This window comes from Mesoplodon mirus (assembly GCF_964341445.2).
Source record: "Mesoplodon mirus genome assembly, chromosome: 6".
Lineage (NCBI taxonomy): Eukaryota > Metazoa > Chordata > Mammalia > Artiodactyla > Ziphiidae > Mesoplodon > Mesoplodon mirus.
Genome location: NC_138982.1, coordinates 54,342,773 through 54,362,085, shown reverse-complemented (window position 1 = coordinate 54,362,085; position 19,313 = coordinate 54,342,773). Strand labels below are relative to the sequence as shown.

At 34.6% G+C, this 19,313-nt stretch overlaps 1 protein-coding gene across 8 annotated transcripts in view; it reads left to right on the top strand.

The window, feature by feature from the left end:
* Positions 1 to 19,313, top strand: part of NAALADL2 (N-acetylated alpha-linked acidic dipeptidase like 2) — a 1,538,215-nt gene that overhangs the window by 1,264,352 nt on the left and 254,550 nt on the right. For all 8 annotated transcript variants that reach the window (XM_082624729.1, XM_082624727.1, XM_082624728.1 and 5 more), the window contains one exon: positions 8,284 to 8,430. In XM_082624729.1, coding sequence (XP_082480855.1) covers positions 8,284 to 8,430 — 147 coding nt within the window. The remainder of the gene's footprint in view (positions 1 to 8,283; positions 8,431 to 19,313) is intronic.

Here is a 19,313-nt window from a genome sequence, read left to right as displayed (position 1 = left end):
CCTCACAGTGTTGCAGTATAATATGACGTCTGTTTGTAAATGATAAATCTTTAGGTAAATGTCTCCTTGTAGTAAGTGAGGTGGTCCATCTTTGCATAATAATTTGATACTTGTCTAGAAAATATAAACACACATAAACCATGTAAATAAGAGTAGTCCTTAAGGAAATCATGATTACTAAATGAATGGAGTTTTGTTCTTAGTTTTTTCCACTGTCTTTTGGCTTTCTATTCCCTCCCAGTATCCTGCTGGTAATTTGGGATGCCTACTTTAGTAACCCCCTACCCCAGCAACGGTCTCATGCCGATGTATCCATTCCCAAATCCTCTATATGAGAACTTTTTCTTCCCTAATCAACTAAAGGGGCAGTTACGTTTATCTGTCTCCTACCCAATACCACATACATTTTTGATGTTACTAAATTGACCTTCTTATATTACAAGGTTGTCAGCAATACAACTCTAAATACCCCACCTTTCTACTTGTGGACATTTTATAAAATGTTAACATTTCTGAAACTGTAAGATAGCTGTTAGATGGTTTCTTTCTTTCCTACTATTTAGGAAAAACTTTTTAAATTGCTACTATTCCTTACAATCAAGGGAATCTCAGAATTGGGAGCATAGAACTTATAGTTCAGAGGGGATTTGGAACATGTTATTTAGGGGAGAGGGGCAGGTGATTCAGTCACAGATTTAAAGTTCAAAAATAGTAAACAAATAGACCATGAAAAGTCTTTCTCCTAAGCCTGTTTCTCCCACCAGTACCTCTCGCCAGAGGCAAATAGTATTTGCGTATCTAGTTGTCCCTCAGTATCTGCAGGGATTGGTTCCATGACGACTCCCCATCCCCGTCCCATACCAAACTCTGAGGATGTTCAAGTCCTGTATATGAAATGGCATAGTACATCCATAGATATAGAGGGCCAGCTGGATTAGAGCACATACATATACTTTTTTAATGTTACTTTTGTTTTTAAACACAAATGACAACATCTTATACAATCTTTTACATTAAAAATGTAAAAATATATCTTAGAGATTGTTTTTCTCCATTTGCAAAAATACCTTCATTGTTTTTTTTTAGAGACAGCATATTATTCCATTGAATAAATAAAATATCGTTTATTTAACCTTCATAAAATTTGTCCTAATTTTTTTCTTCAGCAATATATGAGGCACTGGAATTCCCACATCCTTTACAATGCAATCTACAATAAAAGTCGCCAAAGTTTTTTGTAAAGTAAATATAAAAGACACTTTATATGTCTTTTATGTATAAAAAACGTTTATTTTTTTTTTCTGTGAAATGTCAGTTCATATTCATTGACTCTTTTCCCCCAGGCTTTTGATTGTTCTTGTTTATGTAAATTTTTGTCAAGCAGAAAAGTCATAATTTTATGTAGATGGACTAATCAACCTTTTTTTCTTCTGAGTTTGTCTTTTGTACTCTAAGTTTATTAAAATTATCTTCTACTGTTTCCTCCATACTTTTATGATTTAGAGTTTTACTCTTAAAAGTAGGGTTCATCTGGAATGTGGTATAAGATAGCATATAGTGGATACTATTTTATTAGTTGAGATTTTTATTTAAACCCAACAGAGTTGTTGAAATGTGAATACTTTTATAGTTCTAAAATAACACACCAGCTTTTATTGTTACACAAAGCCTTAAGTGGAGAGAAATAGAAAAGAAATAGGTCTTCTGCCATCATGTGCCTCTTGGTCAGGGAGCTGAAGTTGGTCAGGGAAGTGGAAGGAGAAAAGAAAGAGAGTTTGGGGTGGGGGAGGATATAAGTTAGAAGTTACAGTAAAAACAAGGGCAAATGTCTTTATTCTTCTCCATTTGCACCTTTACAGAGTGATCCTTAAAGCATTCATTAGTTCATAAATATATTTTAAATACAGTTTGAATTATTTCACATATAAAGTTATATTTTTCTACATTCAGTAGCAAGATTACAGTTTTAAAAATTAACAGAATGAAATGAGAATTAGTGTGTTTTTCAGTTTGCCAATTCTACTTGTATATACCAGAGGAATAACAATTCTTCACTGTTTAAGGCTGAGAATACTTTGTTAACACCCTGTGAGTTGGTTGTTAAAACTTTGCAGAAACCTTGAGATACTGAAGATTTTAGAAGTCCCATTTTATGAGTTGAAAATTGCCACTTTAAGATAAAAACTTTTTTTCCCCTACTCAATTTAATCTTTTAAAAAGGCATTGCAAGATATTTATTGATTTTTAAAAATATTTTTACCATTTTGAAAGTGTATTTTATGTATAAGGAACTCAATATCAGATGCTGGTGTTAAGGATAAATTAAGTTCCTAGTTTAAAATATTAAAGAAAATTTGTAGACATAACTTCCTGTTTCCTCTCAAAGATTGTTAGAGGAGATCTGCCATTCATTATTAAGAATTACATACTAGATAGCAAGTTGACATACTGGCATAAAAATACAAACTAAGTAAATGAAAAACACATAATACAAGCACTGAAGAGATGCCACAGATATACAGTTTGTTACAACCATATCCAGTAATTTAATATGACTTAAAAACAAAACAAAACTAGAATCCCAGGAAGAACACATTTAAGATTAGTATGTTCACGTGCATTAATGTGGTCTGTATGCTGCATATATAAGCATGGTAGAGAGGAAAAAGCATTGCATTTGGAGTGAAAAGAACTGGGATCAAATCCTTGTTGTATTGATTTGAGGCCTCAGTTTTCTAATTTGTAAAATAAAACTGTTTTTCAAGGAGAGATCACCCCTGTGGAACTCTTTGACAGGCTGGTTAACCCTATATAAACTCATTCTTAGAAATAATGTTTTAAAATGCTTAAATTAAAATACACAGGATGACAAAAGAAACCAATTATATCAAAGTGCAATTAGCTAAATATGAAAGCACACAAATTTGCATTTTAGTAATATATAAACTTAAAAAAATTAAACACATTAAATACCAAAATCCAGCAATGTATCTCATAACTTTCTTCTTTTCAAATTAGTGGTGAGTTTATCCAACAACTGAAATGTGATATGAAAATATCTCATTTCATTAGGTCACAAAGTTACAGATAATGCTAATACTATTGGGTTTATGGTCTCTTCACATTTGAATGAAAGGTTAAATTTCAGTTGGAATTGAATAAAGTAAAAATGCTTTTTTTTTGGTCCACCAGGTTCACAGATCTCCTAAATTTTTTATGTGGAGCTCAGGTTAATCACCTTGGGGCTTTGGGATTTTTAGGTTCTTTGTAGTTTCAAAATGTAGTAATTTCTCTATGATTCCTCACCAGTTTACATGTTCACATTGCCTGGGATCATGTTTATAAATTCTGAAAATTAAAAATGTAACAAAATTGTGTGAAACTACATCCAGTTGATCAAACAACCACCAAAAACCTCTACCATTAAACTCTACCATTAAAGTTTAATTTTTCACTAGTTCTGATTAAAATTTATTATTCGAATAGGTGATCTACCATCTAAGAGTGTCCACATTAGTTAGAGTTCTCCAGGGTCCCAAGATCTACATTTGGCCAGCTAGAGACCCAGGAGAGCTGCTGGTATAAGTTCCAGCCCAAATGCCAGCAGGCTTGAGACCCATGAAGAACTGAAGTTTCAGCCGAATACCAAGAAGGAAAAGACCCATGTCCCAGCTCAAGGCAGGCAGGGAGGAGGAGTTCTCCCTTACTGGTGGGAAAGTCTGCCCTTTGTTCTATTTAAACCTTAAATTGATTGAATTAAGGCCCATCCACATTAGGGAGGGCAATCTGCTTTAGCCAGTCTACCAATTCAAATAAAAATCTCATCCAAAAACATGCTCACAGATTCACCCAGAATAATACTGAGTAAATATATAGGCACCTTGTGGCCTAGACAAGTTGACACATAAAATTAACCATCCCAGTGCCTATAATAAGAAATCATTTTCTAAATACCATAGGCATCATTATCACAATGTGAACATTATTACACTGGGAACATCTGGAAGATAATGTGTTTCTACACAACTGAAGTTACAAAATAATACTGAAATGAAGATAAAGTGACTTAATCTTATTATAATATGTAGAATGTGGTACTTTCATTTTGAATGTTATGCTTTTCTTGCTGTTTGAATAAGTAATCACCTTAGATTTCTTATGTATGTAGAGTGAATATGTAAGAAAGGAAAGCAGAATGTGGGAGAAATAAAATGTTTGAATTATTAAACAGATTTTTAAATACTTTAGAAACCTGTCAATGTGTCTTGGTATTGCTATTCAATTAATACAAATGTTGACTTAATGTCTTTATATTTCACTTTTGTAATAAGTTATTATGAGGTTTTGCCTTTCAGCTTAAAAGTATACTTGCAAAGAGCATACCCCTTTAGGACTGAGATAGTGATTTCATTTCAGGTCTTCAACAGACTAGTGGTAGGAGATTAAACAAGTGACATAATCATGGTCTTTGCCTGAACTTGCTTATTTTATAAACTGGAATAAAAATGTTTGTTATCAAACATTAATTGTGGAACATTTTGAACTCCTTGGATGAAATACTTAATTTGAATTTACTCAGCCTTGCAAATAAATTCTAAAAATTGATTGACCTGCACAAATTTGTTATCAACCTTCTCTCCCCCATGGTGGCTAACTTCTAGAAAAATGAAGGAAATAACTTTTCTTTCTACTTCCGTTTCAGATATTAGTGTTTCAGAGGTTGAGTAGATCAGTATTTATTACCTGATGTGGATCCATTACAATCCACTGCAGTGCTGTGAGGGAAAACAAGTCACATTAAGATAGAAAGCAGATTTAGGATCACTTCAGGTCTGTAAATCCGGCCTAGATTTTAAAGTAGTGAATAACAAAAAAGATTTCGAGGATAGGGTTTGTGTGCCAGGAATGTTCTCCTCTTAAGGAAGATCCCCAGATGAAATAACTTGGGGGAAAAAAAATCAATCTGAAAATTGGGTTCTTTTTTTATCCTATTTTACTCTGAAACTAGTTAGGAACAAAAGGACAAAATAAACATAGGCTTGAGGGTCCTGTAGTTCTGCCCCTCATCACTGATTAAATCACAGGAGACTAGACGGTAGAAAACAAGGTGGTGGGAGAGACAGAGAGAGACACAGAGAGGAGAAGTGTTGTGGGCTGGCAAGAGAAGTCCTCCACAAGACTTTACAGGGAAACTCAGTAGGTAAGGAACAAGCCCCAGAAAGGTTCCTTAGGGAACTCCGTGTCACCCCTGATCCTCCAATCTTGGATTGACTTTCTTGAAGCTTTTACTCTTCATTTGGGCTTAACCCTGACAAGAGACTCAATATCCCAGTGCCCCAAGCTGTAGAGTCGAGTTACACCTTGGGCCATGCAACCCTATTGTTCTGTACCCTGTTTTCCCTCTGTAAATAGTCTATGTTAGCATCATAGATGTGGTTTAAGAGATCTTAACCGTCAAAATATAATTTTAAAGCAATTCTAGGTAATGCTCAGCCTGTTGCCATCTTAGAGTTGGTTTACAAAGGAGTTTAAGTATGACGGAGGTGGCAATACAAACCTTTAGGGAAAAGATAGATTTTCAATAAATGGATAAAGTAAAGCAAGCCAGAGTAGGGGAAAGGATGCAGAAGTATTTTAAGAAATGTGATTCTGAAGGCTGGATGTTACCCTTTTGATTTGCCTGGAAAATGGAATGCAATGAAAATATTAAACCTATGCAATGGGATTAGTCATGGAAAGAACAGAGAGACTAGAGAATCTGTACTGCCTCTGGAAAGAACGCCTGGGGCCCGTAAAAGACTGAGGCAAAACAAGAATTTTGCTTTGTGTAACTGTTAGATCAAACAAAGAATGTAAGTATTGATTGGAGTGGGTCATTTCTGCCATTTTAATTATTTGCACATATGGGAAATTAATACTTTTTGTCAGAGGGAAGCTATTATATAAAACTGATGACTGAGTAAAAGTGATATCAAGGGCTTCCCTGGTGGCGCAGTGGTTGAGAGTCTGCCTACCGATGCAGGGGACACGGGTTCATGCCCCAGTCTGGGGAGATCCCACATGCCGCGGAGCGGCTAGGCCCGTGAGCCATGGCCGCTGAGCCTGCTCATCCGTAGCCTGTGCTCCGCAACGGGAGAGACCACAACAGTGAGAGGCCCACATACCACAGAAAAAAAGAAAAAAGTGATATCAAAATTTAAAACCACAATTATTTTTAAAAATTTAATTAATTTTTTTTTTCAGACAACTCATGGAATTTAGAGTTGTCAATTTTTGATCCATGGCATTCCTCTGTTGAGAAAAATTTTCTATCCAAGGAGCATGGCTGATATTTAGAGTGGATGTAAGAATTGTGTATATGAAATGAAATTAAAACCAAATCAATATTTTCATTGATGATGAGTAGGGTACATATGCTATCTCAAAAAGACATAGATGTTGCTGCAGTAAAGGGGAAGTAGACCACTTAGCCAAAAATTTAAAATTTATTTTATAAGCATCTGAGAAAAGACTAGATTCCACCAAAGCCTCATTAATAACATACAAGAATGCAACAGCCTAGGTTTCACAAATTCAAATGCCTCCAGCCACCATTTGGTACATTTGAATGAGTGAGGCAGGCTGAGCATGAGACACTAGTGAGGGGACACTGGTGAATGTCTTGCCTGTTCAGTGCAATCAAATTCAACTAGAAAAAAGTTTATTCTGGCTCAACAAATACCTTCAAAGTTACCAGTTTTCAAAACTGATTTCAACTGGATCTCTCAAAAATACTTGGGACTTCTTACACAATGTAGTCTCTTTGCTTTTTGTGATCTAGTGCTTAAGGGTAGCTCTTCTTTGGGAATAATCAAGACCCTCCCCAAACTATCCCAGTTGATGTACAACCTCCAGGAGTCTTTGCCCCAGGAGTATATGAGGGAGTGAAAGAGGATTAGCTGTCTTTTCAGAAAATTAGGCTTTCAAAAGAAGAAAATTTCTGGGGGTCACCATAAAAAGCATTAGGTTTCTGGTTAGACTGTGTGCTAGAACACTCTTTTTACTTTCTATTTCCAAAGTGCTTAATTACCCAAGATATTTGTAAATAACATGAAGCTGAAACCATGCCTAGTTTATAAACACTTACACAGACTTTCCATTTTAATTGATTTTAAATTTGTTGCAGATATCTTTCTGTTAGGACCTCAAAAAAAAGGATAGGTAATGAAACATTATTATATGTTTGAAAGATCTAGCACTGTAGTTGAAAAAAGTTAGGAAAACTCACTTTCTGAATATTAAAATTCATATTTCCAAATCTTTTGATGGATTATATTTAAAAGTGTTTTTGAAATTATATCATGCCAAAGAAGCATGGGAAGGGGTTGAAGAGTCAATGTCTTGATTCAATGGCAAACATACATTGAATACATATGTTTTGCCCAATTTTGGATGCGATGTTCTTGCACTATTGTCTCATTTCCCTCATGATTCCTGCCGAGGAGACTGGCATTCTTCCACATTTCATACTTGAGACAACAGCATCACAGAAAGATTCTAGATTTTTTGAAATTTTACTAATGAAGATATTTTAAATCAATAATAGTTATAGGAACAGTTATTTTACTGGTTATAATTGTTTAATCATGCTTTGATTTATTTTTGTAAAGCTACTGCTATTTGTTTTGCATGCTAGACAACTCTTAGTTTAAGAAATAATAGTCTATCACTGTTTATTTCCCTAGAGGTTGCACTTAGCTTTGTGGTTCTTCTTGACCCATGGTGTTTAGCATATACTCTTAACATATGTGGGGATATGCTTTGACAAGGGAATTGAGAAATTTTTTTCTGTGGTTGTCCAAAAATCATTTTTAGAATAGAATTATATCTTACCAAGCTGTCCTTTAAATTTGTGGGAAAACTTTTAAAAAAAGACAAAACTAAACCTTTTTAGGGACTCACCATTCTCTTTTAACGAGTCATTACAGATCATAATAAATCTATGATAAAAATGCATTTTAAGCAACAATAACAAGCAAAGCTTGATTTAGTCCAGTGCTAGTCACTCTTCAGTGAGTATGAGCACAGTAGAGGAATGTTTTTACACAGATTTCTGGACTCCATCCCCAAAGGTTCCCATTTGGGAGGACATGGGTGGAGACTAAGCATTTACATTTCATGTTTCGAATAAGTTCCTGGGTGCCATTGATGCTGCTGAACTGTGGACCACGTTTTGAGTAGCATTGATTTAGGGATAACCTAAGAAGCATAGTGTGTGCTAACAAGTTAAATTATGTTTTTCAGAAAAATAATTTCAACTGTTCCAGAAGAGGTCAGTGCCCAGAAACAAATATCAGTTCTGTACAGATGCAAGATGATGCCGATTACTTCATCAACCATCTTGGAGTTCCCACCGTGAGGTTTACTTATGAGGACATCAAAGCAATAGAGGTGAGTTTCCAAAAATGCAACACACACACAATATATATAGCAGACATGCAGAATTTTATTTTATCCTGGCTTTTTGTCTTTCTTACCCAATAGGTAACTATAAGAAGCTGCTTCATTTAGAAAGTTATTCTTGTTGTTCAGAGGCTTTGTAAGAATATTTGAAAACATCAACTCTTTTAAATAGTGTTGAATTCAATTTAAAAAGATTTATACTGTCACTCACATTTTCAGTGTGCTTCACAGCAAGAAATGTGCAGTTGTTGGATTAACATCAAAACATAATTGTAATCTTCAGAATTCACAGAAACAGATGACATGTGCAATAGATTCTCCTCTCCTTGCCCAAGGGAAAGTGCATTTCATGTACTGTATGTTAATAAGAGTCTTGTGGATTAGCTTCCCAAAGTTTGTCAATAGTTTGCTTGACTAAAAAGATGCTACTTTTTTTGTGTGTGAGGATACACAGTTTTTTCACAAAGAATATCACAGAGGCCTGATTCACCTTAAGCATGTTCATTCTTCTGTTGGACATTAAACCTTTTAATCTTTCTCAGAGTTATGTCACAGGAAACTGTTTCTCTGTAGATCCAAACCTGCTGAAAGACTTTTCCTTCTTTTACAAATTGTGCATGCATTATTGGGAGCTATTTGAAAGCCTCTGGGGTGACCTTCTTGATGTAACTATTTCATTAACAAAATAGTGTCTGGAAAATAGACTAAAGACTTCTTTGTTTTTCAAATTATAGACATTCTTGGAAAGTTGTGTTTAAATTATATTTTTATCAACGTCAGATATGCAATATCTTAATGTCTGATAGCTTTTAGCAAAAGTGACCTTTAGGTTTCTCTGCAGCCCTCTACCCTCACCCCTTACTCCCTCAGTAGACACAAATGATCACTAACAACTTAAATTCACAGATGGAGAAACTCTGGGTGACTCCTATTGTAATGAGATGAATTCTTGGGTAATGCAAAAGTAATCACTGTGATTTATCTATTTTTTTTAAATTGAATTTTCATATGCTATTACTGTTTGAAAATGGGGTACATGTATAGAGGTATCTTTTCTCTTACCAAGACCACTACGTATAATGAAACTGAGGTATTAAGAAATTAACTCACTTTTAATTTTCCTGCTTGATATCTTCTAACATCTTTTTATCATCCCCCCCATCCCAGCCCATCCAGCTCCTGTCATGTTAACACATTGAATGAAAGCTTTTATCCAATACATGTTTAATTCATTTTGGTTGAGTTTAAGCCAAGAATTTAGAGAGGCAATATAGTATAGCCTTAGGTATGGGACTAGACTTGACTCTGAACTCAAGTACTAGACAAATGATTTAACTTCTTTCAGAATTGTTTTATAGATGAGGGGAACTTGGTATACTTATGGAATCTAGAGAGCCATGGTAAGGATTAAATGTGATTATACATGTAAAGAGCTTGGCTAACATTAAACATATAATAAGGCCCCCAGTAACTATAGCTATCATCACAATTATTATTATCTGATTTACATATTAGGGAGAATTTCTAAACTTTTTCAATAAGAAGACATTAGTGGGAGGGAGAAGCTTGTTAATCATTAAGAAAAACAAACTTCTAAGGCTGATGGGGAGGGATTTGATGAGGATCAGCTGGAAGACCTGAGGTGTTAATGGGAGAAGATTTGGAAACAGGTCCCAGTGATTTTCTCAGAAAGTACTATTATAATGTGAAACTCCTCAGGCTAAAGTTTATTCACTAGAACTGGCTTCATCTGAAGAAGCTAATCAGTTTTTCAAATTATACACAGAATGTCTAAATCCCATCATCAAAATAATTTTCATTTTCTACTGTATTTGTCTCCAAAAAAGCAATTAAAAGAGAATCTTCTATGCTTTATAACTAATGACCTTGTTTATAGTGATTTAGTGTGGAAAATTTTTTTAATGGATTTGTCCCTTACAAAACATGAATGCTTGAGATAAGATAATTTTGTATGGTAAATTCTCCAAAGAACAGATAATGACTTTTGCTTTCTGTGTTAACCTATAATAGATATCTGTATACAGTTATTAAGAGGAATTATAAACATTGAAAGTCTTTACCCATAATATAAAGGATATTTATCCTATGTCAATTAGTAAAAGCCTGTAAGGAAGTTAGAGCTTTTCCCATGCAATTAAATTTAAAATATATATTATATTTATGTATTGCATAATATACTATATGTATAGTATGTAATATCTACCACTTATTGAGTGCTTGCTTTGCTAAAATTTTTATATTAGCAAATATTTTATACTACCTCATCTCATTCAATATTTGTGATATCCCTATGAGTCACCTTTTATTATTAACACTTTTTTTTTTTCTGAGGATGAAATGGAGCTTAAAATCAAGTAGCTGATCCAAGGTCATAAAGCTAATAAATGGCCAAGATAGAAGTTGACCTTAGATCTCTTTAACAGTAAGCCCATGTTCTCAACTATTACACTAAAGGTTGTAAATTGGAAGCCCAAGGGCCAGATCCAGTCCACAAATACCTTTTGTTTGTTCTGCTCTTTATTGAAAACTTGAATTTTTGAAAGAAATGGATTCCTTTTTTCCATGGAAAAAGCTGGCTAAATTGTGCATTATGATTACAATATTAAGAAGAATATTTCTTCAATATCTCTTTATCAAATATTGGGAAATGAATGATTGAACAACCTAAAGGGCCACATGTTTCATCAGACTTGTATCACCCCTATTACATGTTTGGCCCCTGTAGGAAGTGAGTTCATTATCTTTGCACTAATTTTGAGTAAAAAAGTTAAAGTCAATAATTTTGTAGTCCTTTCACTTTAAAAGTTGTATATGCATTCTAAGTGTGCTAATTTATACTAATATTTTTGAAGAAACTATCCATTTAAAATTTATTTAGATGATTATAATGCAAGCCTTAGAATTTCTGACAGTTTTTTTAATCCAGCAAGATTGATTATAAATTTTTACACTCAATTTCAACAAGTAAATAATGATAGTAAGAGAAAAATTACCTTTAGGAAAGTAGACTAGTGCCATAGACACCACTTTTTATGGACATATTGGACATTATTAGTTCTAAAATTATTTTTTGATGAAATATGACATTTTATAATATCCATTCCCAGTATTTCATACTATCCACATTCCCACCAGCAATTTCTCCCTGTAGTTTCTCTGGATGCCTGTATATTGCATAGATTCCTTGAGGCACCTTTCATCTTTAGCTTTTTTGGCATCTATACTCTAATTTTCCAATAATTAAATTTCACAAATGCAAAGCAATCTATGAGTTTGCCAAATGTTAGAATTATTCCTTCTCATAAGATATCGCCTTGTTAATTGAAACGTCTTTAGTTGTAAACTTCATTTAAATAAGGTTTTCAATTTGTAAACATTGTTGCACCTGTTAGGAGAAGCATTCTGTGCAGATTAAATACAATGCAGAGATTGCTGAAAAGGAAATGAAAAGACAGATGCTTTCTGATTAAGAGTGCAATATTTATGACAAGCTGGTGGTCCAATGCACATTTCTTCTGTCACTTAACAACTGTTTCATACAATTTTTGTTCCAGATCAGTATATTTACTCTATATAGGGCATGTCAGAGGGTCTGGCTTTCTTAGTATGCCAAAAGATCAATCCTTGCCCTAGTAAGCTTTATATTACAGTTTGAAGCTCTGATTCTTCACTCTGTTTAACCTTATATTTTTTGTTCTTCTGCTTTAAAAATTCCTTTTTAAACCCAATTTACCTCTATAATGGAGCATTTAACATTTAAATGATAATGAGATAAAAGGGTATGATAGCTTTTATATGGCAGGGGTTTTTGCATAATTGTTTTAATGCCCTTTGGTAACCCAGAAAACGAAAACCATGTAACCTAGGTATTTTGAAACTCTTATTAATTCTTTTTAAGTTAGATGAGTTTGATATCAATTCTGATTCTTAAACTGAGAGCAGCATGAGAGTGTGTATGTGTGTGAAGTTTAAGGTAATTTTATGGGATAAAAATGATAATTTGTGCAGATACAATACACATAACCACATTTTGCAGCAAAGTAACTCATAGTTTACATGTTGATTCTTTGTTTTATTCTAAGTTAAAGAAAAACTTATCTTACTTAAATTAGAGATCATTCTGTCATTACATTTTCTGTTGGGAAATTAGTCACTGTCATTGTTATGTTAACAGGTAATAAGAGTTCAAAAGTCAATTAAAATCTCTTGACTTGAGACCAAATAGTTTGTGTAACTATGCATAAGCTGTACTGATGTTTTGTAGTATATGATAGAATTTGTTTTATACTGATAGCTATACAACTAATTAATGTCACCTAGAAATGAGATTTTACCTCTTCTACTTCAAAATGTGCCAGCTGGAAACAGGATGGAGAGGGGGTCTTCAGTGTTCTCTCTAGCTCATTCCTTTTCTTTGTAAGTTATTTTAGGAAAAGGAAAATGTCAGAACAAAATATATGGTATGGTTATTTTCAGATCAGACCTGCTTCATTTAGAGTAAAGGTTTTCAAACATTTTGTTCTAAAAACCCATTTTCACTCTTCGAGTACAGCGCACTCCAAAGAAAAGAGCTTTTTGTTTATGTGAGTAATATGTGCAAATATTTACCATATTAGAAGTTAAAACTGAAGAAATATATATAGTATTTATTAATTCTTTAAAAATATCAGTAATATACTTGTTATAGATCAATATAAATAACTTATTTTTATAAAATGTAATTACATTTCCCAAGACAAGAAAACATAAATGAGAAGAGTGTACTATTTTACATTTTGCCAGTCTCTTTAATGTGACTTAATACTTGGTAGCTGGGTTCTCATATCTGTTTCTGCATTTAATCTGTTGTAACGTGTTGTTTTGGTGGAAATATATGAATGAAATATGGTCTAATAGTCTTTTCATATAATGACAGACATTTTTTTTGATACTATACTGAAATGGCAAGTATTAGTTTCCTAAAGGTTAGCTCCAGTATGGAATCTGAAACCCTATTAATGGACTTTCTGTACCCTATACACTTATGAATGTAGAAAATGAGAGTGAAAAAGCCATGTAATGTTACTATTATTATGAAAATAGATATGGTCTCAGGGACACTTGCAGGTCTCTGGACCACATTTGAAGAAATACTGATTTGGGGAAATGGCCTTGGTTAAACTGTTCTACAGTAGGCCCCTCCGTATCCACATGCAGAACCTGCAGGTATGGAGGGCCAAACTCTACTACGTCATTTTATATAAGGGACTTGAACATCCATGAATTTTGGTATCCATGGGGGTGTCCACATATACTAAGGGATGACTGTGCTTTATCCTTTATAATATCTGACTAGCTGTTTAACTTTGCCATTGCAAGAATTTTTTTTTAATTTATTTTATTTGTTTATTGTTGGCTGCGTTGGGTCTTCGTTGCCACGTTTGGGCTTTCTCTAGTTGCGGCGAGTGGGGGCCACCCTTCACTGCGATGCACGGGCTTCTCACTGCAGTGGCTTCTCTTGTTGTGGCGCACAGGATCCAGGTGCACGGGCTTCAGTAGTTGTGGCTCGCGGGCTCTAGAGTGTAGGCTCAGTAGTTGTGGCACATGGGCTTAGTTGCTCTGCGGCATGTGGGATCTTCCCGGACCAGGGCTCGAACACGTGTCCCCTGCATTGGCAGGCGGATTCTTAACCACTGCACCACCAGGGAAGTCCCTGTTACAAGGATTTTGAACTGTGCTTCTATATAACCTGTGTTTACCTTTTCTGGTCATCTTTGAGTATTACCATCCCATTCACCTGGCAAACAGCATGAAGTAGGGAATATAACACTATCATAAACTGTGACCCTACAAAGGATTCTGTTCCTTGGAATCCTTCTTTTAGAAGGGAAGGTTAAACCCCAATCAACAAATCAACCGTTATAGAGCAGACTTGAAAAGCTTTGATTGTACAGTATATGAAATGCCTATCACAGAGGGAGTGCTGCTAAAGTTACAGTATGCTTCCAAGAGCCTGAGGAGTAAACACAAGAAATTGAAATATGAGACAAATATTGAAAAGACAAAGAATGGAGAAACTCTTAAGACTCAATTGGATAATTCAAAAGATCATATTTCAAATTGCCTGATATTTTGAAATGGCTGGGAGGAAGACAGATTCCCCTAGCAATTGTCCTTGCTTGGACTTCTAAATAAGAATATTTATTCTGAATGCCTACAATGATTGGATCAAGATATATAGCATACGCACTGTATTTTAACTCCAATGCTCTTTTCAGGGATGATCTTGTGATCATGCCTGTTATGAGGGGACTTGTTTTATAATGAAGTTTTTGATAATTTCAATAATACTACTTACAGTAGGTTTAATGATAGACTAAGTTGTAAATTTGCAACATTTAAGTTAAGAATATAAGGCAATTCCAGATGTGATTTATTCAGATATTGGCTCATTCTAACACATTCATTAATTTAGCCAGCAGTTAGTTATTAAGCATTGGTTGTAATCCAGCACTCTGTTAGAAATACAAAGATGAATCCAAAAATGCCCTCTTTTCCTCACAGTGGCCACAGTCTAGACTGGGACTCAGACTATAAACAATCAAATAAGTCAGTACAGTAGACTTTGTCTTAAATGACTTCCACTTAACCGATTTGTGGGATTCATTGACAATTTTCACTCCCTTAAAACATAATGATTAATGCTTAAGGCTTGAAGCTCATTGTAATGAGATCCTTGCTGAATTTTTGCACACTCTGTTCTCTCTGTTTCAATGGTGCATTTGCCTGGAGTCAGCTCTATTCTCAGACCTATATATGCTCTTTGTGTTTGTCATTAGTAACTAGGTAATTTAATTGTTACATAAAATTATGAATCATGAGTATGAAAAAAATGACTTCTTAGAAACCTGTAGTGGTAACACTTTAAAAGGTGAGTTGCTAATAAAGAATTGATGTGAAATGGTCCAGGCAACTCTCAAAGTTGGGGAAAATTGTAGTCATCTAAACACATTCTGCACTCAGCATACTTCAAAAATGTCTTTAATAATTCCACTTGAAATAAAAGGCAGCATGAAATGTAGATAATATATGACAAGTAAGAAATCATAGAACTTTATTCAACAGATCAGTATTCAGAGAAAAGGCCTTGGCTTTACATGAAAATATTGGCCAATAAACATGCATGCACAAGTTTTCAGTTAACATGTATTATTTTACATGTGTAGTGTTTTGTTTTGTTTTACTGGTTACTTATTTGAATCAGCTTCTAGATATTAACCTTCCAATCAGTGGGACGAATCATATTGGCTAAGAGGGCTCTTACGTAGAGTGAAATGACGTCAATAGATAGAGGCAGAGTAGTATCAAAGAAAATCATGTTTAACAAATACTCATGTAACATTTGTGGTACACATTGTTTTGTTCTAAATCCTTTAAACTTATTCATTTAATTTAATCCTTGTACTTATTCATTTAATTTAATCCTTGTACTTATAACTAACTTATAAGGAAGGTACTAGTTTACTACTTTCATTAAAGATGAAGCTGAGGCACAAAGTGGTCAAGTAACTTGGCCAACATCACACATCTATCAAGTGATGGAATTAGGTTTCAAACTTGGCACTCTAGCAACAGATTTCTGGGCTCTTTTCCCTACTCTTACACTATTTCTCAAGGTTTTCAAGATAAAATGAATTAGTTCTAAAATGCTTTCCATCTCCCACTGCATTTAGAATGCAGTGGAATGCTATGTTACTTAATTCCTATTTTTCATAGTTTCCTTTGCAAAGGTTCTAAACATTTCAGCTTTTTTTTTTTTTTTTTTTTTTTTTGTGGTGCGCAGGCATCTCACTGTTGTGGCCTCTCCCGTTGTGGAGCACAGGCTCCAGACGCACAGGCTCAGCAGCCATGGCTCACGGGCCCAGCCGCTCCGTGGCATGTGGGATCTTCCCAGACCGGGGCACGAACCCGCATCCCCTGCATCAGCAGGCAGACTCTCAACCACTGCGCCACCAGGGAAGCCCAACATTTCAGCTTTGATGACTCTCAAAATTAGGTAACAACTGGAAGTGGGTAATATTTCTTAACTGAATTTAAAAAGAGCCATAATTTATATGTAATGACAAAACTGATGTTAATGTTCACTTATAGTAGTTTATATATTCTTTTACAAAACAGAGACTAAAATTAGATTCTAAGCTATCCAAAGTTTACATTTCAAACAAATATAGGTAAATGGATTAAAAAGCATTAGAGAAAAAATCTGCTAACACCGAACTACTCTAAACCTGAGTATTTAGTCTCCTAAATTTTAAAAATAAAAATTGAAAATTGTTTTGCTCATCTGTTTTTTCCTTTGTAATATGATATTTTAACTGTCCATTTAATGTGAAGACCAGTAGCTTTAATATGTTGTATTTATTCCATCCCCTGTTTCCTAATTTTATTTCCAAAGTAATTTTGGAAGATAAGGGGATGGACAATTTTGTCTCTCCTAATTTCAATGATAATGCACATTTCTTTAAGTAGAATATTTTGACATCTAAAACTATTTTGGAGACTAATTAGATGAGCTTTTTCAATGAATAATTAAAATGTTAAGAGCAGTATTGGTACCCATATGCTCTAACTATAAACTTCAGAAGGAAATGGCCTATCTGGAGCTCACATAGCTGTGGATGATGACTGTGGCCATGAATGAATTTCCTTCTCCATTCTCTCCACAACTTCTTCATACTATTTTATTTGCATCTGGAATTGCGGGTCTTCTCTATCTGTTTCACAGCTTAGAGTGTTTCACACAGAAGGTTACAGTTTTGTTTTTTAAATAAGCAAATGTTTCTATAGAAACTACAAGGAAGGTTACAACAGTGGCCTTGAAGTCTCATAAATGTTAAAATATAAAAACATGCATTGAAGCCAATGCCACTTAGCTTATACAGTTTGTTATTGCTTCCTCATGATAGTGCTGGCTTTTATGTTAGTCTCAAGAGAGCTTTCAGTTGTCTTCAGTCTCCTTTCATGATGCTTTTGTCCCTGTGATTGTAAATGAATGGAAAGAATTCTGAAAGAGAACAAAGTATTTATCAGTATTCTCATTGCTACAGTCTTTTGTTAATAGCTTTAGCATTTAAATTATTCTGACCCAATTTTCTCATATCAGTGAAGAACATTTTAAATCTAAATAGTGTAGTATTTCTGTGGTACTAATAACTGGGCAAAAGTAGGAAAAATAAACTGTAGCTTTATGCACATGGTCATTTTCAGTTTTTCTTTAAATTAGTATCTTGTCACTTTATTTTTATTTACTGGTAATTCTTATCAGAACATTAGAAATTTTACACATACTCCATGTTTAGAGATAACTTCTAATATATGACTCAGATGATAAATAAATAAATAAATAAATAAATAAATATACACACACACACACACATATATGTTTATGTATATATATATGAAAGTTGAATTTAAAAAAAAAATTGTGTTAATATTGCTGAGATCTAGTCTTTGAAACAATACAATCAGATTAGGACATGGATCATGGCAGAACATTGAGGTTAAATTCAGGGCACATCTTCATGTAGCAGCCATACGGCCCAGGTTAGGAGTGGTTGCTCCATTGACAGTCACTGGTTTGCAGACTCCCACCAGTTCAGGGGTGACTTTGGATAATCAAAGTGGTCATAGTGAAATCAAAGGCCTCTTTGGTGAGATGATGGTCCCTAAGTGTGGTGGGTCCAGAGATGTGCCTGGCCCGACTCTCTCTGATGGACTGATGGATAAGAAGCACTCGTAGATTCACTGACTTTTAGAGCAACACTGTTCATTGAACCTAGGTGGTTTAATCCATTCCTCTGTAGTACAAGGAGATAGAAACTTAGCGGGATATGGTACTTGACTGAAGGAGTTAAGAAGAGAAAATACAGACTTAATTCTCCCTATACCCGCCCGGTTGTTTCTATCTACAGCTCCTCCCTCTCTTCTAAACTCCTATTCTATATGTTCTATTCATTCTCTCACCTCTTTTCTCAACTTCTCTCTCCTGTTTAGTCTGGCTTCTTCCACCTTTTCCTACACATGTGGTCTTTCTCTTCATATCCTTTCTTTCTTTTTTCATCCCTTGCCTTTTCTATATAATCTTCTACTTCCACTCTTTTTGCCCCCCTCCCCATTTTCTTTATTTTCAAATTTTTAGTTGACTCTGAAATTTAGTCTGTTTCAATTGACTTGATGTCTTTAATTTGCTTAAAGGCGAAGCCATATCCTGGTTTTCCCCTAAGACTATGAGGCAGTAGTATAAACAGAGGTCATTATACCATATGGCTAAACACTAAATATTTAAATGTTATAACTCAAACTAAAAAAACTCTTAAATAAAAATGCTCTTTCCTTGTGATCTGACAAATACATGTTTAAAGTTATGAGGAAGGAAGGTTTGAATTTAATGTTCTTAGACCCTGAGAATCCTGTGGCAAAATGTGATGACTGAGGAAGAATTGGTCCACAGCCCCTGACCCTTGATCCTTGGTCTACACTTTTAAGCACAATCCGTAGCCACCATAAACATCTGTTCCTCACTTACTCCCTGGGCCTATGGTCGTGCACTGGAAGCACAGTCTTCCCTGAAGGTAATGGACCTGAAGAAGAGGGCTGCCCAATCACCAGAAGCAGATCTGGGGCCATCTGAGCAGGGAATTCTGAGATTCTAGAGCTCAGGGTAGCTAGAATTTGATCTAGAAAGGAAGTCATAGACCCTGAGTGGACACATCTGCCTGTGTTGATTTAAGATCTAAAGGCCTTGGAAATGAAAATGACTAAAGTCTAGACCCTAAACTTTAGTATGCCAAACTATAGAAAGTCCTGGTGTA